This window comes from Carettochelys insculpta, chromosome 1, assembly GCF_033958435.1.
Source record: "Carettochelys insculpta isolate YL-2023 chromosome 1, ASM3395843v1, whole genome shotgun sequence".
Classification (NCBI taxonomy): Eukaryota; Metazoa; Chordata; order Testudines; family Carettochelyidae; genus Carettochelys; species Carettochelys insculpta.
Window position 1 is genome coordinate 218,739,127 of NC_134137.1, and position 25,239 is coordinate 218,764,365.

Genomic DNA, 25,239 nt, shown 5'->3' on the forward strand with positions numbered 1-25,239 from the left:
TTATGTTCAAATTGTACTTGGTTTATTTACAATTGTAGTTATAAACAGTAACACAAACATCTTTACATTATGAAAAAAATCTCATTGCTGAAGTACGCACAGAGTCCGAGGCTCTTCAGAGGACAAGAAAGAGGGGAATGTAATTCGACAGCTGCAGGGAGAACTATAAATACAGGAGCATTGGGCCAGGTGCAATTTCATGCAAATACTTTCAGTAATTAAAGTTCTACTGATGTTTATTTAGATATTTTTAAAAGGGGAATTTGATCCAGAATTAAAGTGCCTTAGCTTGATTCCTACTAAAATAACTTAAAATATCTGATTTTTATAATGGTCAGTTTCATTTATTCCTTAAGATACATCAAATTTACATTTTATTAGCTGTAAATATTAAGTGGTTTCCACACAGTACAGCCGATTCCCTTAATCATCATTCTACAGCTTTTGCTTATTTCAGCATCAGCATGCAAATAAACTCTTTCATGGGGATTCCAGGAGTGAGCTTGCTAATGTGAGAGCCAAATTAAAATAAAAACTGAAAGATGTGAGAATAGTTGTCAGTTATTTGACATTATGGGAAAAAAATCCATATGTCCTTGAAGGTAACAAATGGTTATCACAGATATTCAGTGCTTGGACTACTTTGCTTTATTTGTGTGCATTAGTCTTGAAGAACACACCTTCCAGTTAGTACAATCCATCTGTGCTGAACTGAAGGCTTTTGAAATGACAACCACAAAAATATATTTTTATTAGATATTTCAGTTTTGATAGAGGGCAGACTACTCACCTTCACCTCATAATCTGTCATGTGAAACATGAATTCCAATTTCACTCACTCAAAGGCATTCATGCACTTGTATTACAATAGTAATACTGCCTCAAACAGGAGACATTTAATTTGCATAATCGCACAATTATAACCCTGTGGTAAAGTTTCTTATGTACACAGTTCAGCTTGGTATTTAAAAACAGTCATTTAACCATTCAAATTATTTTACAGCATAGTGCAAAGTAGGTTTAGGAAAAAAACAACCTAAAGCACCTTTTCTTCCCTCCCTAGCATGGTTTTATTTTTCTATCCCTTGAAGATCCATCGAATTGGGAGATGTAAGTAGCATTACTGGCTTTTGCCTCTCCTGTTTCCAAATCTACGGACTGATAATATTTATTATTACCCATAGGTAAAATCAAATTTACAGCCATTGGGCTTTAGACATTTTGACTTCTCAAGGTTACTTAAGACACTTCAACTACATTTCCATACCTGAAAGAGCTGTATTCCCTTTGTGTAGTTCTATGCAACTGAACTGCTAAATTAGAGTTGCTTTTAAAAATCCTGACCTTTACAATAAACCTTTGCAAAAGCCAAAATTATTAACAGAAAAAGAATTGAAATCCTGCTGAGAAATTAATAATTTACCCTATATTAAGCCTGCTACTCAGGCATTCCATCAGCAAACAGATATTTTCTTAGTAGGAAAGCAGTCTTTTTGCGTCCACATACAGTATATTGCCCACCTCTTTTCTTTTTCAACCATTATGTTTAAAAGTTTTATTTTGTGTTATTAGTTCTCCAATGCATCCAGAACTTTCATGATTTGTTGTTTTATGGCTTTGGTAGCATCACCTGCATTTGGAATCAGATACCTTTAAAAGAGAAAGGATGACCATTAATTCACTGTGACAACTTTCAATACCAATCATCAAAACTCATGTCTGAATTCATCCTTTACCTCTCATTACCATGTTCATTCTCAAGTGCTTGTCTTATGGTACACAAATTTTACAGACATCCTTAGATGAATTTTTTTCTGAAGACTATTTATTGTGGGTCTGATCCCAAGTCCACTGAAGTCAATAGACTGGATCAGACTCTTTATGGTTGTGAAAAATCTGACACACAAGACAGGGAAAACCATTATTTACATCATAGATAACATCTATGTGTTAATCATGAGACTTTATTATAAAAATTCTTCACTGTAACACTTCTAAAATATTGAATTCTCTGTCTCACACACAGATTATACATATATAAAGGCGAACATAAGAACATAAGAATGGCCATACTGGGTCAGACCAAAGGTCCATCCAGCCCAGCATCCCATCTGCCGACGGTGGCCAATGCCAGGTGCCCCAGAGAAGGAGAACAGAAGACAATGATCAAGTGATTTATCTCCTGCCATCCATCTCCTGCCCTTGTTCTGAAGGCTAGGGCACCATACTTTATCCCTGGCTAATAGCCATTTATGGACCTAACCTGCAAAAATTTATCAAGCTCTTTTTTAAACCCTAATAGAGTCCTGGCCTTCACAGCCTCCTCGGGCAAGGAATTCCACAGGTTGACTGTGCGCTGTGTGAAGAAAAATTTCCTTTTATTAGTTTTGAACCTACTACCCATCAATTTCATTTGGTGTCTCCTAGTTCTTGTATTATGGGAAAAGGTAAATAATTTTTCTATATTCACTTTCTCCACACCATTCATGATTTTATATACCTCTATCATATCGCCCCTCAATCGCCTCTTTTCCAAACTGAAAAGTCCCAGTCTCTCTAGCCTCTCCCCATATGGGACCCGTTCCAAGCCCCTAATCATCTTAGTCGCCGTTTTCTGAACCTTTTCTAATGCCAATATATCTTTTTTGAGGTGAGGAGACCACATCTGCACGCAGTACTCAAGATGTGGGCGTACCATAGTTTTATATAGGGGAAGTATGATATCTTTTGTCTTATTATCTATCCCTTTTTTAATAATTCCTAACATCCTATTTGCCTTACTAACTGCCGCTGCACACTGCGTGGATGTCTTCAGAGAACTATCCACTATAACTCCAAGATCCCTTTCCTGATCTGTCGTAGCTAAATTTGACCCCATCATGTAGTACGTGTAATTTGGGTTCTTTTTTCCAACATGCATTACCTTACACTTACCCACATTAAATTTCATTTGCCATTTTGCTGCCCAATCACTCACTTTGCTGAGATCTTTTTGTAGTTCTTCACAGTCCCTTTTGGTTTTGACTGTCCTGAACAACCTGGTGTCATCTGCAAACTTTGCCACCTCACTGCTTACCTCATTTTCTAGATCATTGATGAACAAGTTGAACAGGATCCGTCCCAGGACTGACCCCTGGGGAACACCACTAGTTACCCTCCTCCATTGTGAAAATTTACCATTTATTCCCACCCTTTGTTTTCTGTCTTTTAACCAATTCCCGATCCATGAAAGGATCTTTCCTCCTATCCCATGACCACCTAATTTACATAAAAGCCTTTGGTGTGGGACCGTGTCAAAGGCTTTCTGGAAATCTAGGTATATTATGTCCACTGGGTGCCCCTTGTCCACATGTTTATTAACCCCTTCAAAGAATTCTAATAGATTAGTTAGACACGACTTCCCTCTGCAGAAACCATGCTGACTTTTGCCCAACAATTCGTGCTCTTCTACGTGCCTTGCAGTTTTATTCTTTACTAGTGTTTCTACTAATTTGCCTGGTACTGATGTTAGACTTATCGGTCTATAATTGCCAGGGTCTCCTCTAGAGCCTTTTTTAAATATTGGCGTTATATTGGCTGTCTTCCAGTCATTGGGTACCAAAGTGGATTTAAAGGATAGAAACTATACATTGCAGTGAAAAAAAAGAAGCAAGCCTAAAGCCCACAATAGTTCTCTTGCTTTGGAGCTATGTCCTCTCCTCTCCTCTCCCAAAATGATGAACCAAGATCAAAATCTTAGAGATGAAGTAGGCATGGTGCCTTTTCAGATAATACATCTGGGCCTGTTGTAGCAGTGTAGAAACTTGTTTATAGCCTCTTACATGAATCCTACCGAGAGGACACTTTCCAGTAAAATGGTAGCCAAAAGCATTTCTCTCAAAAATAAAATACTAACTTCCAAACTCTTTCAGAGGCATTTATACAGGGGCAGGGGTGGAGACTGAGACATTTCTTGCTCCATGATTGATCTTACAGATTGTTAAGCTTATCAGGGCATAAATAGTATATTTTTCTTCTAAAATCCACAAACTAAATATTTCCTAAGACAAACTGCAGATCAGCCTGGTTCATATCAAGACATTACAGCTGCTAAATCCACAATATTAGTTGGAGGCCTGATTCTGGAAGTGCCAAGTGCCTCCAATTCCCACTGATATCAAAGGAAGAAGTGCATACTAGCCTGCAGGATCAGGCCTTCTGATTTCTAATCAGTATGTAACTGAGAAGTAGTCTTACCTTTCCACTGCCAAAATTTCTATGCCTGAAGTATTGCTGTTTCCATATTTAAAGGTGATTAATTCTGGGTGCTTCTTCTTGGATGTAATTTTAACTACAGCATTGAGTGCCTGACGAGACTGTATGTAAGCCAATCCCTTTCGCGATGGAATCTCCCTCAAGCAGTACATGTGTGTGGCAGTTACCAAGAGATGACTTTGAAAAGAGAAAGCATTTACAACAAATGGAGTAACTATCAAATATAGAGAAAGTTTAATTAAGATAACTGACGCCGTGAGCTAGCAAAGTTTTCAAATCTCAGTTTGATATTTATGCGGCATATTTAAGTCAGAAGAATTCCAAAACACTTTACAGTTCTGAGACAAGTTTGTAATGTAAGCCCATCTGAAGTCAAACATGGCAGCTATTTAATATCACACAGCTGCACCTTTTCCAGGTTGTCAAAGAACCCAGACACTGCAGTCTCTCCAAAACCAATAACGAACATGTACGTCTCACAGGAAGCCAACTCAGAGGTCCTGAGCCTGCATCCTATGTACGTTAAGTATGTCCAGTTACAGGCTTTATCATCCTAGGTAAAATTCTTAGAAGAGCTCCCTCTCACACACCCATTTGGACTTTTTCAGTGGTTTAAATATATTATTCTTGAGAACTGTGCTAAAATGCCACAGTGAAACATTATTGCCTGAAACTTCTAGTCAAATTTTAGAGCTCTACCTTCCAGTAAATTCTTTTAAATAAAAATATAAAGTAGCTGTCTCTCTAAATAAGAGCAACACACAACTTAATGCAGCTTAAATGTTTTGAGCAAAGGCCATCATGCTTTTCACTATAGTCCAACTTTGTTAAGTCACTTCAGTCATATTCTTTGGGTCACCTAATGGAAAAGATGCATCATGCTCCAATTCCTTCCAAGGATCAAATGAAAAAGTTGTTACAACTGTGTCATGATTTAGAGACAGCTGTACCTCTTCAAAACACTATTGTGAGGCTACTGATAAGGCCAGACTGTAGCCACACTTGGATGTTTGGGCCCCTGAAGCAGGATATAAATCCAAACTTACTGTGGCTGTGTCTACACTAGCCCAAATCTTCGAAATGGCCATGCAAATGGCCATGTGCCACATGGCAGCGAAAAGCGGCAATTTCGAAGAGCCGTGGCCACCGGCATGCTAATGAGGCGCTGAATATATATTTCATTAGTAATCTTCGAAATGGCCATTTGCCTGGCCATTTCGAAGATTTAGGCTAGTGTAGATGTAGCCTGTCAGTGTTTTCTGAAACGTGTTTTGCAAAGAAGTTAGCATTATTCTTTCTACTGTAACAGTAGCAGTAAAATTCTGTACACGTTCTGTAGAAATAGTCAATGAGCATATTTATCTAGCATCTACCACAATCAATAGAGCTCCTAGACACTGTGAGAATATAAATAATATTACAGCTCTTAGTTATTGGCTTAGATGATTAGGTTATGCCTACACTGCATTTCTTGAGGTAAAATTTTTGTCATTCAGGGGTGTGAAAAAACCCACACCATTCGTCAACAAAAGTTTTACCAACAAAAATCACCAGTGTGGACAGTGCTTTGTTGGGAGGAGATGCCCCTGGTTGGAGGTAGTTTTATTTTGTCAGCAGGATAGCTCTTGCCAGTTGACAAAGACCAGCTATACTGTGTACCTTACAGCAATATGGCTATGCCAATGTAAGGTGCACCCTGGGCAAATGCTCTTATAATTCATTATACACAACATCCAGAAACAATTTACCACCACCATTAGCCTTTTCATTTTCTTAAAATAAACAATTCTTTAAATACCTGGGAAACATATGGCCATTTTCTTTCACTTCATTACAGGGGAAATGATGCTTTACATCTGGTTTATTTATCCATGTGTGGATGTTGACCACCTCTTTTCGGTCATCATCTGACATTGAGGAACTGTCAATTTCATCTATATGGAAGAGAAAAAATGACTTTTACACTGATGGAATATCTGTCACCACTTCAGTGTTTACAATGTTATTGCTTATTAAAAATACAAATAATTAGGTTTCATGCCCCAATTAGAAAAATGAGGAATTCCAAACAGCATGTAATCTCATTCAGCACCAAAAAGCAAGAAACCCATTATCTACTAAAGCCCAACCATCCTGCATTCCCATTTGAGTTCTCATCTCCATTTTTTCAATTATTCTTTTTTCAAAGCTATTTTTGCATGCTCTAGCTAGAATGTCTGAGGCAATTTAGAGTTGTAACCGTGCACATCCACAACTAAAATGGTAACTTCCTAAGAAGGGACACTGAAACAGAAGTTATAGGGCATATTTGGCTCTTAATTATGCCATTGTAAATTCAGTGCACAAGCACTGAAAACAGGTCTTTTTGTTCTTCTGCACTAATACAATGTATTTGGTTAATGTTGGTTTTGCTCCTATGAATGTTAAGTTTAAAAAGTGCAATAAGTTGATTGTTAAATAATTTTTATTGAAAATACTTTAGTATAGACAAGTCTTATTGTGGATCTGAATTACTTGATCATACCCATTTTATGCACTCTAGTTAGTAAAATCACATCCTCGAATGGAAATAGCAGAAAACTTCCACACATTATTTGCAAATACAAGTGTGGAAAGTGTTTTATTTGGGTGGACAAGAACACAGACGGAATTACTGTGCTGGCAGGGGAAAAGCTTGTGCCCATCCTAGTGGCAGTTATATGACTGCAGCATTCAATGATTGAATTAATGATGCAACTAAACTGTCTAAGGAGCACGTGGTCCTCGGTGAACAGCCACTAACATGAACTACAAACCTTTTAGTTTCTGACTGCAGCATCTACGCAGAGGTGTTACCGCACAGCATTTTGGTTCGTATTGCTATTACACCCTCAGCATCCAAACAGCAGGCAGTACACACACCGCCTAACTGTCACCAACGGAGGATCTGGCAATCAAATTGGATTTTCTTCTTCTTGCTCATTGTCACCAGTAATAAAAGGTATTGCAGATCTAAATTCCCCCCACAAACTGCACAGCAGCCCATTATGTACCATGCAGTGGCTCAGGGCTGCAGTGAGGAAGAGATTCCTCTCCTCCAACCCCAGACCGACAGCAACTAGGGGACAGATGCCCCTCCCCTCACTCCAAACCAGCCCTCAACGTGTTGCAACCAGAGGAAGCGTGCCTACCAATGATCCCAGTGGTTTTGGCACTGGCCTGCTCAACCCAGGGTTGTGAGTTCAATCCTTGAGGAGGCCACTAAAGGACTGGGGCAAATAGATGTTAGGGATGGCACTTGGTCCTGCTGAGAGGGCAGGGGACTGGACTAGATGACCTCCTGAGGTCCCTCCCAGTTCTAGGAGATGTGTATCTCCAATTTAGGCTGCCACCCAGGAGAGATTCAAATGCCACACAGCTGATCAGCAGAGTGCTCGCAGCGGCAGCAGCTGGTAGCATGTGTTTCTACAGGTAGCCACACATAGCCACACATGCTTCAGTGTATATAACAAAATTTATTCTGCACATGGATGGAAAAAATGGAGAGAACATTGGTGCCTATCCTGTGGCCTCAACCCCAGAGCTGCTGTGGTGGGGAGAGGCTTAGGGGGAGTCCTTTTTCTCTGCAATAGCCAGCGGACAGCTTGCATCCAAAACCCTTCATCTTCGGGCTACACCCCACAGCCCTCAGCCCCAGCCAGCTTCACCCTGCCCCAACCCGAATCCTCTGCTGCAGCTGTGAACACCCTCCCACAATTCAAACCTTTCTGATGCACCCCATTTTACAGTAAACTCTTTCATATCTGGCATTCTATTATTCAGAAGTCTCAAATAATTAGCATTTTAACCATAACTAAATTTGTTAGGTTTTCCCATAAGTACTGTACAGTGAAAATAAACATAAATAAATACAGCAAATACAGTATAAATTTAAAACGTACAATACCACCGTTGGTAAATAAAGTATATATTTTTATTTGTTTCTTAATATTTAATCTTGTTTTTCTTTAGTGTTATGCATTGTAACTATACCTACCTATTATCCAGAATATTTGAATATCCAGCAATGTCCCTGTCACGGGGTTGCCAGATATGGAAGAGTTTACTGTACATGAATTTTATTATGTGCACTATATTGCTGCACATAACAAATTTCATTCCATGCACGTGTGGCAAAAATTAGATGGAATACTGTTGCAGGCCAAAGTATGTAACCTCTGTGGAGGTTAGCAAGGTTGTACCTGATGACAAATGTAGGCTTGCAAGACCTTTATAACAAAGTGTGAAAAAGAGAATGCAGCTTGACTGTCACATCCCCAAGGTAAATTTGTAGAGTTGGCAGTTAAAGGTGTGTGAGAGCGTGAGAGGGGGTGAACCACTCTTTCGGGTACCAAATGTCTACTATTCTATGTTTGCACAATTCCCAGAACAATGGAGCCCTAGTCTTACGTGGTCATTAAGCCCCTTAATAACATGCCTGATTAATAGAAAGAATAATTATTCAAAACTTTTTTTTGTAAATTCAGAGTATTTAATTTGTACTTAATGATAGACAACAATGGCACCCTGCAACTTTGTGAAATATATAGGAAATCATGGGTATGTGTCTAAAGTAAGGGGATTTCAGATAAGAATAGTTTCTTACGGTACCAGTATCATATTCTTCTTCATCTCCAATACTGAATACTGGTTTTACACCACGGTAGGGTTTTCCCAATCTGTCACTGCTGCTGATATGTCTGTTAGCATGGGAAGAGGACAGGTAGAGGAAAAATCTTTTAAGATCCAGTAATACAACATGTCCTAGCAACATGCAATAGCAAAATGTGACCACCAGAGCAGAATCCACAGTCTCTTGAAGTCTACTGCAAGAACGCTGGGAGTGACCCAGAAAGCCCCAGATTAGTGAAAATGATAAAGCAGTTATTTGCCAGACTGAACACTTAAAAGCACCTGTACTGCAGAGCAGATAGTCCTGCCTCCTACAGACAACTTCTAACCATTCTCTTAAACCAAACACCCACTTAAAATCCAAAACATTGAAGGCCGTGCTTTGACATACCTAGCAGAGCACTCTAGTGTTTTGTCTGAATTACATTTTAACATGCGATATGACTATGTAAGGATTGCAAATTAGGGGTGGAAGGAAAAGATGGAGACTATAAAGCAGAACATTTGATTGTTTGCTGGACTGGCAAGAGGGTCACTATTAGAGAGCTTATCCCAAAGGATAACACTGTAGCTACAAAAAAGAAAACAAATTTGCTTCAGTTAAACAACTATAAAGCTCAGTTCTTGTTTTGAACCAATATATTGATGAGTGCTAACTCATCTACAGTTGTAGAACCAGCTCCAAGAGGGTGCCCGTGGCTTTAGCACTACATCAAAGAAAATGGATATTTATCTATCTTTGAAAATCTATTTAAAAGTACAAGTTACTAGATCTTCTAAAGCTATTTGATTAGAAGGTACTGAATGAGGAAGAACATGTAAAACCTAATTGTTAAGTGAGAGAACACAGAAGTGTTATACAAAAAAAGCAAGATAAAAATGTTCTCATTAGTAATTTAAGACAATAAGCATCAATAACACTGACAATCCAAAAGGGCAGTGATTCTATTTAGCTAGATTTTTGGGCATATGAAATTTTAAGACAAAAGAATGAGGAAGAATACTGTAGATTACTGATCTGGTAAGAAGCAGCATGTTTTATAAGATTATATATTTATAGTCTTAATTGGAATTCAGAGCTAGGATTTAAAAGAGACCATAACTGCATTAAAAGAGTAAGGTTAGCCAAAGCAAAAGAGAAAGGCATACTATATAAAAATGTGCACTGTATTAAACTAGAAATGGGGAATTCTACAGGAATTCTACAGTGCTAAATGAGACCAATCTGTGATACTGGTCAGTGATCTCATTTAATCTAATTCCACTTGGTAACAAGCAAAATCAGACTGTTTTTGCCTGTAAAGATAAAACTGAATCAATGGGACAAAACATTTTCTATTTTCAGCACCTGAATTTTAAGAAAAGCATATTCTTATAACCCAGGATAAATTAATGTACTAACTGGTTACTATTTTAATACAACTTTCTACTGGAAAAAGAAAGATGATTTGAGCATGGGGGGGGCATATTCCTAAAGGGATGAGTTAAAACAAAACAACACAGTACAGCAATATTTCTTTTTAATAAAAAGGTAGGATGGTCTGTCAGTTATAAAACAAACAAAAAAGTTGTAAAGAAAGTTCATAGTTTAATGTTAAGGTTTCTTCCTAAGAGGTTTATATATTTTTAACAACACCTTTATCAATCCTGAAATAACCAGATGTCTCAGTTTTATTGGGACAGGCCAATTTCTCTCCAAGAATTACCAAGATACCATTAACATAAACTACTATTTGGTCACACAATACCAACTCCATGATCTAGTAGTGTTGGGTAATTTAGCATAGCCAGCATGATAGTCTGCTCAAATCTCAGATAATGTCCCTCCTTCCTTAAGTGCCAAGCCAACTAGCGTAGGCAATTATGGCCCTCCACCCCGTCTATTCTGAGTGCTTTCTAGCATTTTTACAGTGCTTCCACACCATAACCAGGAAGTAATACTATCGCATAATTTCTCTCGCTGCCTATCCCTACCCCATCTACCATCTAATTTCCCCGCCGTTACTAGGTGTTCAAGTCCTAATTTCTTCTTTACACGTCCTATAAATTTTGCTTGTCTTGTCCTTGTTCTAACTAGCAATGATCTTCTACACTGTACTTCAATCAAAACAGACTCATCTGTCCTCTTAGCTGTCCATGGAATTCGCAACATCCTCCTTAAAAAACACATATCTGTGGCTTCAATGGACTTAAACTTGCTTGCTGATTGTTCACGCTTCAGATCCATATAATAATATTGGCTTAATACAACATCGCAAAACTCTTTTCTTAACTTCTAATGATAACAACTTGTTAGTGAGGATACTCCTCATTCTCTGGAATGCAGACTTTGCTTGTGCAATTCTGCATTTAACTTCTGTTGTACATCTACCATCTAATGTGACATAACACCCCAAGTATTTATATTTAGGCACCTAACATATAACTATCCCATTCGCACTTATGTTGCACCTTGGCATAACTCTGCTTTTAGTTATTACCATTGATTCCGTTTTTGCAAGGTTTAACTTAAGTCCCTTCAGCTCACTTTCCCTATTAACTACGTTGACTAATTCTTCAAGATCCCATTCATTTTCTGCAATAAAAACTGTATCGTCAGCATATCAAAGATTATTTAAGTTGTATCCACCAATATTTAACCCAGGAAGACCCTCTATTTTTCGCATAATCCTTTCACTATACAAATTAAAAAGATCTGGTGAAAAACACAACCCCGTCTAACCCCCCTTTTTTTCTCCTGTAGTCACTTAGTTCGCCACCCATTCTTACAGCTGCTGTTTGATCCCAGTATAAATTCCCCAATTATTCTTAAATCCCTTCCATCTATATCCAGTTCCTCTAAGATTTTTATCATTTCATCGTGATTTACCCAATCGAATGCTCTCTCAAAGTCTATAAAGCATAAATGTGTCCTTTTGTACTTCTAATGCCCTTTCTATTGATGACCGTAAGATATAAACAGCATAGGTAGTACCTTTATCTCCTACAAAGCCACACCGTTTTTCAGAGATAACTGATTTTATCTTATTTCGTGCCCTATTCCTCACCGAAATTCATTCTTTATTGAAAATCCTCAGATAATGTGCAAGTCTATTAAACACAGAACTAATTTCACATAATATGACCATCTCCATTCTGATCGGCATATTGCATCACTGCAGGCTAAGAATGTGCTGAGAATATGCCATTTTTATTACCTGGACATTAGAGAGACAAGACGGGTGAGGTGATTTTCTTTATTGGACCAAATTCTGTTGGTTAGAGAGAGCCACTTTTGAGCTAATCTAAGGAGGTCTGCGTAAGCTTGGAACCTTCTCTTTAACCAGGGTTTTCTAGGAATACAGCAGTTTTAAAATTTGTTGACAAAATTCTAAGAGGACTTCAGCAGTTTTAGACCACCCTGAGTTCTGAAGACAGTTGTTGAACAGTGTGTACAAGCTGTCCTTTGAATTTGAATTCTCTCCTTCCGAAGCTCAAAACTGAAGCCTGCTAAATAAAAGCTTCTGTCACCTTTCTCTATAGAACTAATTAATAAGATGCAAAACACAAGTGACTGGATTTTTAAAAAAAGATTTCATAAAAATTAAGAGCAAAGAAAAAAAAGACTGAATAAAAGTCAAGAGAATAAGAAAGCACTGCAAATATTGTAATTTTCTTCCCCAACCTGCAGAATGATACTTGGAAAAAAGTTAACAGATTGATGCAAAGCACAGCTTTTTAAAGTTTATATATAAAATTTCAGAGATTATGTCAGTGTGACCAATGCTTACAAACATTGCAAAGTCATGCCAAAAACGACAAATGTGGTTTTAGTTAGACTGGTCTACTCAGTAGCTTACCGCTCCACGCTTGTTCTGTCTGGCCAGGGAAGATTGAAAGACAGTCTACAGCAAATTGGGGCAGAGGACAGAACAAAATAATTACAAAAAATAAAAAAAAAAAATCTACTGTAAAAGATGAGTGTTCTGTATCAGCAATTTTCCCCTACACATTTTCATCACAGATGTTGACAAATAAAACACAACAAAATTTCAGCAGACCTATCCAGAAACCACAGGAAGTTTAGAAGAAATTCTGTTAGAGGCATTTCTGCATGATATGATTTATTCGTAGGCCTTGTCTGAATGCTTAGTCCAACGGAAACAAAAGGATGGCTTAATTACAAGACACTTCTGAAGAAAACCATGCTGCAAGTGGTAACTGCATCATTGCAACCGAGAAAACAAGCTGTAAACAACCCTTTTAGTTGGACTAAAAATTAAGTAGGTGAAGAATTGACAACCATTGTTCACTACAGCAGCCACCCTGAGCCCCACTAATGAAAAAGTACCGGAGGGGTAGCTGTGTTAGTCTGGATCTGCAACAGCAACGAAGCGTCCTGTGGCACCTTATAGACTAAAAGACAAGTTTTGAGCATGAGCTTTCGTGAGCACAGACTCACTTCATAAGATGCTGCATCTGATGAAGTGAGTCTGTGCTCACGAAAGCTCCTGCTCAAAACTTTTCTGTTAGTCTATAAGGTGCCACAGGACCCTTCGTTGTTGTTACTAATGAGAAAATATCTCAATGCTTTAAAGGACTCAAAATAGCATCCATTTTTCAAAACCTTGCAGTAATTAAAAATAGTTGTAGAATAGGCTACCAAATTCAGTCATATTCAGAACAAATACTTAGAACATGTATTTCCAGCTTTAAAGGTGCTTTAAAACAAATACCATCAGAGAACCCTTTGTGAAATCAATATTCCTATTTAATAGTTGGAAAAACAAGACTCAGATAACCTTTCTAGCTGAAAGAGGGAGTCTATACTAGAACTGTTCTTAGAATCCATGAGTTCACAAATCTCAGTTCTATGTTCAACACACAAAGACAAGACAACCAATTTTCATATTTCTCTTTGGTTTTGCCCCACTGCCTTGTGGGTTATCCTGGGAAGGAGCAAGGCTAAGGGAATAAACCCTGACAGAAAATCTGGAGGGGAGTCCTAAGGCAGTTCTGTGCCAACTTCTGGCATTGACCCGGCAACTCCTGCAGCTGAGCTGGTACCAGACGTAGAGGTTATCCTCTCTTTTGGACTATATTGGTAAAGCCGAGAGGGGGATGCTGGCATCTGGGCAGCCCAGGGTCCCAAAAAAACTGCTCAGGCTCATGCCTGGAGAGGTACTCCAGCATCGCTTAACAGCATCAAATGATGATCCTAAATGGAACTACGAAGGGCGCAATCCATAGTCTACACAGACTGAAGGATGCCTACTATACTTTGTCTCCGCTCCTCCACTTTTAGCAAATGTATATGAAACGTGCAAAACTCTTTAAAATAGAGATTAAGAGTGGGATTTTCAGGAACCTTCAGTGTTGATTAATCTCTGCTTATTCTGATCTCTCTCAGTTTATCTTCTCTTGGTTCTTATTATTTAGTCTAATCTTCATACCTGCAAAAACATCCATTTGCAACAGGGAATGATTCATCACTTATAATCTCAATCACATATAAATACCATACCTGTCCACAGGAGTTGATGTATTTTCAATAAAGCTAATAACTTTTTCTTTCACGTTCACAGATTTAGTCTTCAAAGCAACAGTCATTTTATTTACCAAGGACTTGACTCCTTTTCCATCACTTGAACCGTTAGGAGAATCCCCCTTTAAAAGTAATTGAATGAATTGTAACGCAACATTTTTACTATCAGTAATTTGTAAAGAATGGAAAGTTACAAAATTCTGAGCATGATCTCTTATAATTGTTTACACAAAATTTTTATGCACAATGTTGTTTATCATGGCACTAGGATTTAAAAGGAGTGGTACCCACACAGAACTAAAGTTTTAAAGATATAAGCAAGCAAGCTGCATTATTTAGAACAATGCTCTTAAAATGCACTGAGAAGAAATAGTTGTAACACATTAATACATAGGCGTATATCAAAACTAAAATCCACATTATACCTATATAGTAAAACTATTACTAGGAGAACAGAAAATTTAAGAAATGTGTTTCTTGATAATCAAGAAAGGAAGGAATTTAGAGGCGTCATGGAACGTGAACTCCATACCCTATGGATCCTTTAAATGCAGGTGTAAAGTAGAATTTAGCCTCACAGTGCACCATTTCCTGGAGATGCATGCTCACCCTTATGCTGAAATGATGTTGCTACTGACTTTCGCTGCTGTATTAGAACTGAACCACCTCATTTTCTGAAATTTAGATATGTAAATTCTGAAATAGTTTTGGAAGGACGAGTCACTGACTTTGTAAACAACTGGTTGAGTTCTATTATATCTTTGGGAAGATCTCCTGAAATTCCATAAGGACTTCCTCATCATCCAGTGTTCAATTGTATGTATTTTTATACCACAAAATGAGGAATATCTAATGTAGTTATTCCAGATATTTTACTGAAACATAACCAGCGTGAGGATATTTCCTCTAAAGTGTCTCTCTTCTAACACAAGATGACTCCAGGCTACCTCCAACTGGATGTAAGATGGTCATAATCTACAATTTAATATACACATAAGAACAATTATTATTTGTAGCAATATATTCTGCAGGATAAATATGAGCTAAAAGAAGAGTAGATTTAGGCCCTCTAGGGCCCATTTTGTCAACATCTATTGGACAGAGCAACAAATTATGGCTTGGATACTTCTATCAGACATGTATTGGTGTCACACAAATCCAAGAATCTCCACACAAATCCAAATGCAAGACCGGGACCTAAATTAACAACATGCATTTTTCCATTATAGAATAGAAAGGCACTAGGAAAGCACACAAAATAAAAACCATTGCTTCTTGTCTTTTTCAAATGTACAACGTGATCTGGAAATACACATACATCAACACAGGAGTTTATGCTACTTCTGGAGCCTGAGGTACTTGCAATCCAGTGGCCATATCCATTTTCGGGTCCTTCCACGTTGATGTCTGCTAAGTGCTGCTGGAGTGCTAACAGAAAAAGCATTTTTAAAAAGCAGTTCAGGGCCACATTTGAATGACTCATTTGATCATGTCTTACTTCAGACAGCTGAGTATCAGTATAGATGACTTACAAAAATGTAGGTAAGTACAAGTGCTACTCCTTGCTCCTTCCAATGCTACAGAACCTCTAAACACACTTATTGTAATGCAATAAAAATAATTACATAAGACACCCCAGGAAATAATTGGTTGCTTCGTTTTTGATCAGATGGAGAGTGTGTCAAAGAGTTTCCACTTTAACTAATTTGCCCTGAGGCACTATTCAGTCCTGATACTACAATTTAGCAGAAGTAGACCTCTACTCTCATGCAGAGCCTGACTGACTTCTGCCCATGCATTGTAAATTGCAGCACTGGGTAACTAGTAACTGACAGTTAAGAAAACAAAGTAGTGAAGAATTGCAGATCTGTCACCAAATATTAAGAAATAGTGTACTTATTTTAACACACCCAGAATCAACATTAGGGAGGACACTTCATTCATGATTAATTCACTATTCAGGAAACACTGCGACAATGGTTGTTAATAATGAATACAAAATTATTCCCAAACAACTACCAACAGTAAACCCAATAGCACTAAAAATATTAAAAACAACATTAAAATTAAACACCATTAAACAGCATTAATCCCAAAAGCATTAAAATGTTAAGGCTGTGTCTACACAAGCCCTCCCTTCTTTGAGGGGGGCATGGTAATCAGCCTGAGCACCAAATAATAATGAGGTGCTGCAATGAATATGTGTCACCTCATAAGGCTAATTCTTCCTGCGGCAAATTCGAAGTTGCATACTTCAAAGCGCTGGCCTGCCGTGTAGCCACAGGAACTCCGAAGCCTCCATGCAAAATTTTGGGAGTAAGGGCACTTTGAAGTTGCGCAGATACTTCAAAGTGCCCACAGCTACACAGCAGGCTGGTGCTTTGAAGTTTGCAACTTTGAAGTTGCTGTGAGGAGAATTAACCTAATGAGGTGCTGCGATTAATATTATTCATTATTATTCCCTGCTCAGGCTGATTACCATGCCCCTTTCGAAGAAGGGGGCTAGTGTAGACAAGCCTAAGAAACTCAAAGCTTTATCATACCAAGAGTGAATGTAAAAGTCATTATTAAATCAGGAGCTTACCCATGAATCCTCCTTTGGCAATGCTTACATATTCCTTGTTTTTCTGCAACAAGAAAAATACTGGAGATCATATTTGCGACATTCATCAATTTTCAAATGTAAGGCAGAAAAAATAAGCTTCTACCGCAAGGGTGTGACATATGCTTAGCATACTTTACTTGATAAATTTGGAGTTTCTTTGAACCAAGCATGTCTTATTTTTCAAATAAGTGTGGTAGAGTGATGTAATGCCTTATTCCTATAGAAATGTATATATGTGCTTACCTTTAATCATTAGAGTACTCTTATTGAAAGCAGTGGGGCTATTCACAGAGTAAAGTTAAACATGGGTGTTTCCTATCTGGGTACTCAGGCTCAGATACTGCAGAAAAGCATGCTGCAAGAATATCACACATATTTTTGTTGCTTGCTTTTTGACTTTTGGCCCCATCACGAAGTTGCAATAAGCTCTTTCTTCTTCACTGTAATGCCCAACTATGGTCTTACATGTACCACAATGGATAAGTGATTCTGTAAAAGCCAATCATTTTTAGCTAATGGCATAGTTCTGAAAAGTTTTTAAAAAAAAAAAACTATTGCAATTCAGTTTATTTAAATTCCATCTTCAAGACTCTAAAGCATTCTATAAATTAAAATACTACCTACCCTAATAAAGGGATGGCCTAGAAGCATCACCCATACTCACCAACAATCGGAGATTAGGTGGAGGAAAAATCCAAAAAGAAGAGCTGGTATAAAGTCAAAATAGTCAAAGTGAACTAATAGAAAGGCATGCCTTGAAGGTACCAAAAGACATTAAGGTCAGTACATGTTAAATTGTGATCGTATTTGGAAAGAGAACTCATTTGCCGTAAGATATTTCTGAAGAAGCCATCAGCAACACTTTGAACTGAATTCACGGGCAAACTACAAAAGGCTGGCATTACAAATGGCCTTTTATAAGAGTAACATTTTGTGAGGCTCTCAGCTTCTAATCAATTAAAAAGAAAACTTAAGTTTCAATTAATTACACCCTGGCTAAAATTATTGTAATGAAGGTATAAGTAATAAAGTATGGCTCATAATGGGCCACTTTTATGGAGAACTGGAGATGGTTCAGTAACAGGCAGTCTGCAGCATTATTGCAACACAGACTTATATTCCCTAAATTGTATCCCAAATCATGCCACTGTACAAAAAAATTCATATCACTTACCTGAATTTCTGAAGACTGGCTCCATGGGAGCTGTGAAATCACAGAACTAGTGACTATATCTTTGGAAGATTTCTACAGGGAATGCTCAGGTAGGAGGACTGTAGTCTCAGACTGTATTAAACTTTCTTTCAGAACTCCCTGAGATGAGACTAATCCTCATAAAAGGCTTAGAAGCAGTCTCTAGAGTAGTGACTCTGACAACATGGCTTTAGTTAAGCTAGGGACTCTGAAGAGCTAAGTCATACTGGGTGGAGGCATAAGACCTCCATATCTTTATCCCTTGCTTTCTGATGGAGCCCAAGTATCTGGAGACTTGATCCCTGCATCCTTCCATGAGAGGAGAAGGAAGAATCTGAGGGAAAGACAAAAACGACTCATACCTCCCCATAGAATAATATGTCTAGAACTTGGGAAGTGCATCCTTAAAGAATTTTCCTGACGCCAAGGTCATCTACTGTGGATCTGTTTGAAGTAAGGCAAGATCTGGGTTGAAGTGAACTACTAATTTTGACTGTCATTAAAAATGACAACTCAAAACCAGATGTAGTTAATGTGTAAAGAAAGTCTATGTTGTCACTTTTTTACTGATAATTCCTGAAAGAACATAATTCTTTAGTTGTCCAAACAAGAATTCCAACATCCCATTTGTACCTGCAAAAAGTGTGCCAACACCATGTTCATATACATGTCCTCTTCTTCCCTGCCACTTCCCATGAAGCAGAGGTGCTCTCCACCAGCTATGGAGCCAGATTCAATGGACTGCTTTTGTGCTTCTAGTAAGGATTTTACAGACTGTGCAAACTCTGATGGATTCTGGAGCATCTGTGGAATAAAACAACAATGTAAGAAAGACAATATTAATGATTTACTTTACAAACAACTTGGCAGCAACTTGTAAAAAAATAATCAGGATTCTCATGTGTTATTCGGTAAGCACTGTGTGCCCAATGCTCTAAAGGGCACAAATTAAAGACAAACAGACACACACAGAAGCTCTCCTGAGAAAAATTCTCAGAAAGGAATATTCTACTTCTATTAACTCAATTTTTGTTCACACTATAGGAAAAAAAACTAGTTTTCTTTTTTCAAGGAGGGCTTAAATGAAAAGGTAAGGTAACAATATGGGACCGAAAGGACCTTCCAGGTCTGTGGGATGAAGTACAAAAAGACACAAAAATAAGAGTTTCAGAAGGACACAAATGGGACAGTGAAGCTAGCCACTATTTTAGGCATCTCTAAGTTGCTTTTACATTGATACCTGATTGTTGTTGGGAAGAGCACAGAGAGGCGAGCGAGATGGGACAAGAGAAGATCAGAGGTATAGGGAATGGATAGTTGTATAATGCCTCAATAACTGCCTAAGCTCCTGAAACAAAGGGTTCTTAGTACACTTCGACAGCCAAACTGTGTTAGTCTCTAGACTACAGATCGTAATATATTACATTGTCCATATATCAGAAGGTTAGATTTTATCATACAAACAACAAGGGAAAGAAAAGTAGACTTCCCAAACTCAGTGACACTTTTGTTTAGAGACTAACAAAGCCTACACTGATCAGAATTTAAGAACCAGTCATTTATGGAACTAGACACTTCCCCCGTCTCAGTTTTGTTTTAACTAAGGACAACTTTTGTCCAAAATAAAAAGCATACTAACCAAATCTGAGTCTAGGTGAAACGCTGTAGATAAATGCCCAGCATTGTATTGTTCTGCAGGACGACAATCCACTACAAAGAACCTTACTCCTTCCTGAAAGAAAAACAATTTTACCTGTTGCAATTTACAAATGTAAAGCTTAAAATAATTACTGGGAAAGTTATACCATTCAAATAGATTTGTTATGCAATTACAATTTAGTAAGAACTCCTCCTATGCTACGGGGAGGAGTCTCCTGATGTAACTTTCTAGTTAATAGAAAACTACATTCAGTGTGGGAGCACCAGCTAGACCGCAGAAATAACATCAGTAATAAGCCAATAGGAATCTTACATTAACACAGCAGTCTTCACATCCAAATACTCCAAGGCTGTGGCCACAGTAGCTCCTCCTTTCGGAGGGGTTATGGTAATGAGCCACCTCAGCAGATGCTAATGAGGCACTGCTATAAATATGCAGTGCCTTATTAGCATAATGACGGCTGCGCGCACTTCAAAAGTGCCAGTTTCGAAACGCACACCTTCCATGTAGCTGGGGCCTTTCAAAACGACCCCCCCCAGTTTCAAAAGCCCTTCTTCCCACTTGGTTTTGGGAAGAAAGGGGCTTTTGAAATCAGGGGGGTCGTTTTGAAAGGCCTCCAGATACACAGGCAGCATGCATTTCGAAACTGCCACTATATTGTATAGTATATTTGTCTTACAAGATATTACACAAATACGAAGCATAAATTAATATTTCATAATTTAAAGGCAGGATTCTTTTGTAGTAGTACCTTAATCACAGGTAGAGAGTGATCTGACACAAGAAGGGTGTGTCTACACTTGCGTTCCTCTTTCGAAAGGAAGGATTTGTGTACGCTTATTTGGAAAGAAGAAAACCAGTGTAGGTGCCGTTCTTTTGAAAGTAAACCCCATCTTTGAAAGAGCAGCAGCTACACTGGTTTTCTTCCTTCAAAAGAAGCTCTTTTGAAATAATGTGCAAATAAGGTGTCAAATATGCAAATATACACTTCATTTGCGTTTTCAATTTCCCTCATTTGCATACCTCTTTCAAAAGACGAATGCAAGTGTAGACGCACCCGAAGAGTGAGTGAGTGATTTAACTTTTTTTGTAAACTGCATCCCAATCTTCATGAATCAAGTTATGGGAATGTCACACTAAGCTCCTCAGTTCCCATGAAAGGCTTGCTTTTTTCTTGGGGGAGAGGGAGAGGAATCATTGCCACTCATAAAAGGACTGCACCATGACTAAGTGATTATTTACAAGGGAGCTAGAATCTCAAGTCATGAAATTATTTCTAAATCAGCAAACAGTAACTTGTGTTTTGAGCTCCCAGAATATATTTCAGCTAGAGGGGGAAATGACAGATTTCTCCTCCCCATTTTTGGAAAACAGCAAAGTAAGTATATGTAATTACTGACCCCATGTTGCTGATTTGCTTGAAGAATCTCAGATACCGAAGTTGCTAGACAGAGAGCTTGGCTCAAATCTGTGTCGTCATCCTTGAGTCCCAACAAACTGCTGCCAAAGAGACTGTGGTTGTTCTATTATGGTGAGACACAAAATACCTTTAACATTCATTGCAGCTACTACACCTTTTTTAAAAAAAAAAAAAAATCAGACTAAGATTGGTAGCATTGTAGAAGTCACAGTCTACAGTTACACCAGCAAGTTTTGCTAGCAAAACCCCGGTTTTGTCAACAAAACTAGTGGAGCATCCACACACTAAATGGGATTTGCTAACAGTATCTTGACAAAACCCGGCACATTCGCCGACAATCTTCTGCCTCTTTCAGATGCGGAAGAATGCCTTTTGTTGACAGGTTCTGTAGACAAAAACGTTAAGTGGACGCTCTGGAGGGCCTTCTCTCGGCAGGCAGGGCTTCCAGAACCATGGGCAGTATTGTCTGCAGTGCTTCTGGGTGCCTGATTTGTCAAGAGACTAGCAGGGCACAATCTGGATGCTCTATCAACAGAGCAGAGCGCTCTCCCGATTGGCTTTTGTGTGTGGCTGCACTCTGTGGATAGAAATTTTGTCAGGAAATCTCTTCTGACTGTGACTTCTGTGAACAGATTGCTGTCGTGTAACTGTAGGCACAGTGTATGTACGTTAGACTTGACAGACAATTTAAAAATAAGAGTGAGCCATATCTTGATAAGGTAGCTCTCTCCACCAATAAACTTCTGAAAACATTTAAAACAGCCAGACTCCCCTTACATTGAAGGCTGGGGCAATAAAAGCTTAAGAGCCCTATATTAACTATGGTTCTGTCACCATAGCTTAATTTTTTTCCTTCATCTCAGCAAACAGAAGTGTGTGTTTAGAAGACTTGCCCCTTTGGCACTCCTCCTTATTTGTCTACCCCAAAACATTTGTACACCATACTCAGAAAAATACACAACAAGCAAGCCAAAAGTAATAAGTACTAGCTGCAAGTTATTAGTTGCATTGAAGTCAGTGGGACTACTTGTAACAATAAGAAATGCAGGGCTATCTTCCATGCTAAGGGCCCTATTTATCCTTCTTCTCAGCAGCTTATTCTGTTCATTTTGTCAAAACTGCATCCAAGATTGCTATCCAATCCCTGCCATGGAACCACTGTCTCAGTTTGGCCTGTCTGAGTTATTTACCGCTCATAAAAATCACCAAATTGTCAAGTAATTTCCCTAACTGCTTGGCTATTACCTTTCTAAAAGATGCTGGAGTTTTACTACTATAGTATTGTGCTAAAGAGAAAAGGTCTTCTATATCTTCTATATCCAAACTGGCTGGGGAAGTTTCTAGGGATCCTGTAAAATGCAACATACAGAAATTAATAATTAAACAATCATTTAAATGAAACATGGCACATGGCCTCTTCAAACAGTAAAATATAACATTAACAGAACACAACAAAAGTACCTTTGTCAACTAATCTTTATAATAATTTATCTTCTCATTCAGGAACACAGATGTTCTGAAAACCACATGGTGGTATTTACTAGTACATTTGTGAAAATAGCAGTAGGTTCTTAAGCTGCCTGAATTGCTGTGTGATGGGATGAGACTGGTAGTCAAATCTCATTAGTTACAGACTGCTGGAGCCAGACTAATGCAGGAAGTATTTGTTATCCGTAAATGATTCTGCAACTCAGAAATACATCATTCACGAGCATGTTATTTACTAGATGTTTGAGTGTCAACTCAGAATTGCTCATGTTTAGTACATATCTATATTTAGAATTTAATCTGCAACCGATATATTTTCTAGTAACGAGGGAGCTCAGGAAGATCCAGAGCATGCAATTCACCGGTTGTATGCCAAAGTGGCAAAAAACTCCAACAACTGTATGGTGCCATTCTGGATCTATAAAAACGTAAATATTTGTTTTAAAAAAGTTTAATGGCTCATGGGCCAGCATTTTCATTCATGTGAACCAACATTATATACAGAATTGAAGAGACCCTTACCCAAAGATTCTACAGTCTAAGTCATATAAATGAAGACATATGGGAAAGAACAAAACACAAAAATGGATGGATACAGAGAAAAAATGGGGAGGGGACTGGAGTATAAGTACAGAGGTTGTTTCAAAGACATGAAGAAAGGCATGCTGCCAAATGTGGGAGAAGGAAAGGGAAACACAAGAACAGAATGGATAGGATGCAAAAACAGGGATGGAGGAAGGAAAGAAAATGAAAGCAGAATTTGGGCAGCAACAGTGTTGCAATGCAGAGATTTGAAGGGGACAATCAGGATCATTATGAAGAGCAATAGCTAGAGAAGGGATTTGTAAAGGGAATGATGGAATCAGACTGGCAAATGGGGACGATTATTTTAGCAGCAGCATTACAAGAGCAGTACATACTTATCATTTCTTCTCTGCTGTCTGATTCTTGTGCTAAAATAACATCTCTGAAAATAGTAGAAACACAAGTATGGATTAAGTCAGTAAAAATAAACATCAAATATGGACAAAACTGTGTGACCAACATCACATTATTAACAATGTACTCACTTTGCATTGACAAGGATGATTAACATTAAGAAATAAATAAAAAATGGATCTGCTTGTTGTAGGTATCCGTCCCATATTGCCTGAATAACTTCTGCTGAGCAATAATATGAAAAGAGGCTTCCAAGCTGGAAAGTTGGGGAACAGCATGAGAGAAAGTGAACAGTCAAACAACTGTTGCAGGATTATAATATTACTAACAGACAGACAAGCTAGCTAAAAGAAAAAATGCTGAAGACACATAGAACTGTACATCTGCACTGAGCACTGAAGAATAATTTTACCCTTAAAAATTTCTTCTAAAAGAGTGGCATGCTGGGGAACCAGACTGTCTCACTATTTTCAGACTTCCTCACGTCTTTGACATTTTTAGATAATAGTTATTAAAACAGACTTTCACTACAGAGTAATATATAAACATACTGCAGCCAATCTGACTGCTGCTGTAGATGATGATGGGCCAAAGCTAGATTTTATTTATTTGTGCATATAGAATATTAGATATTACCTGCTCAAGCTCTAATTTTAAAATGTGATATGTTATACCCAGTTTTATAGCTTTCTACCCTTCTAGCTGGAAGTGAAGAATCTCTGAAAAACTTCGTAGAGCCCAAGGATACAAGAGACATCCTGACCAGTAGGATGCATGTTTAATAGCTTTACCACACGTTTTTATAATATGCACATTTTACAGACTTCTCTTGAAAAATATAACTTACAAAAATTGTCTCAGAAACAAATTTTTTCAATTTCTTACACAACATAACATAGCAGAGTGTGATCTTCCAGTCTTTTTATATGCACTTGTGTTTACATCAACATGATGTGCAATTTCAAAACAAGCACCAGATCACATTAATTAGTAAACTGGAGGGAGGAGGGGAGTAAGCCAATTCTTTAAGAGACAGTGATGCAGTCGTGGGGCTGCAATCCTGTAAAGAATTTTTTTGAGTATTAGTTTCATCAATTCAAATATATTATTAAGAGAGGGAGGAATTTAAAACAGGCAACAGGTAATCTGAATTTGTAAACTGAGTTAGCCCTATTATAATTCATAATCTCTGCACTGATGTCCATATGTAAAACAAGTGACTGCGTGTGGAACTGGTATGCAGTACTACTTAATCACATTTTGAAAGTAGCAGTTGATTCAGGCATTGCTACTTATATGTAATAAGCAGCACTTCAAATCCCTTGCGTCAATAGCTTAAATTTTATTTCCAAAGAACATAAGAATGGTCACACTGGGTCAGACCAAAGGTCCATCTATCCAGTGACCTGTCTTCTGACAGAGGCCAATGCGTGATGCCCCAGAGGGAGTGAACAGAACAGGTAATCATGAAAGTGATCCCTCTCCTGACATCCATTTTCAACCTCTG

General features: G+C 38.1%; 1 protein-coding gene across 2 annotated transcripts in view; it reads right to left on the reverse strand.

Annotated features, from left to right (window-relative positions):
- Positions 1 to 25,239, reverse strand: part of TBC1D23 (TBC1 domain family member 23) — a 48,578-nt gene continuing 23,339 nt past the window's right edge. The window contains exons 6-19 of one of the 2 annotated variants that reach the window (XM_074999473.1): positions 23,864 to 23,988; positions 23,714 to 23,760; positions 22,551 to 22,654; positions 21,286 to 21,408; positions 19,865 to 19,957; positions 18,859 to 19,029; positions 17,013 to 17,055; positions 15,747 to 15,856; positions 14,408 to 14,550; positions 12,744 to 12,788; positions 8,884 to 8,972; positions 6,053 to 6,188; positions 4,237 to 4,431; positions 1 to 1,650 (exon numbers count right to left, since the gene is read on the reverse strand). In XM_074999473.1, coding sequence (XP_074855574.1) covers positions 1,569 to 1,650; positions 4,237 to 4,431; positions 6,053 to 6,188; positions 8,884 to 8,972; positions 12,744 to 12,788; positions 14,408 to 14,550; positions 15,747 to 15,856; positions 17,013 to 17,055; positions 18,859 to 19,029; positions 19,865 to 19,957; positions 21,286 to 21,408; positions 22,551 to 22,654; positions 23,714 to 23,760; positions 23,864 to 23,988 — 1,506 coding nt within the window. In that variant the 3' untranslated portion in view covers positions 1 to 1,568. The remainder of the gene's footprint in view (positions 1,651 to 4,236; positions 4,432 to 6,052; positions 6,189 to 8,883; positions 8,973 to 12,743; positions 12,789 to 14,407; positions 14,551 to 15,746; positions 15,857 to 17,012; positions 17,056 to 18,858; positions 19,030 to 19,864; positions 19,958 to 21,285; positions 21,409 to 22,550; positions 22,655 to 23,713; positions 23,761 to 23,863; positions 23,989 to 25,239) is intronic. The other variant, XM_074999482.1, reaches the window with a different exon arrangement.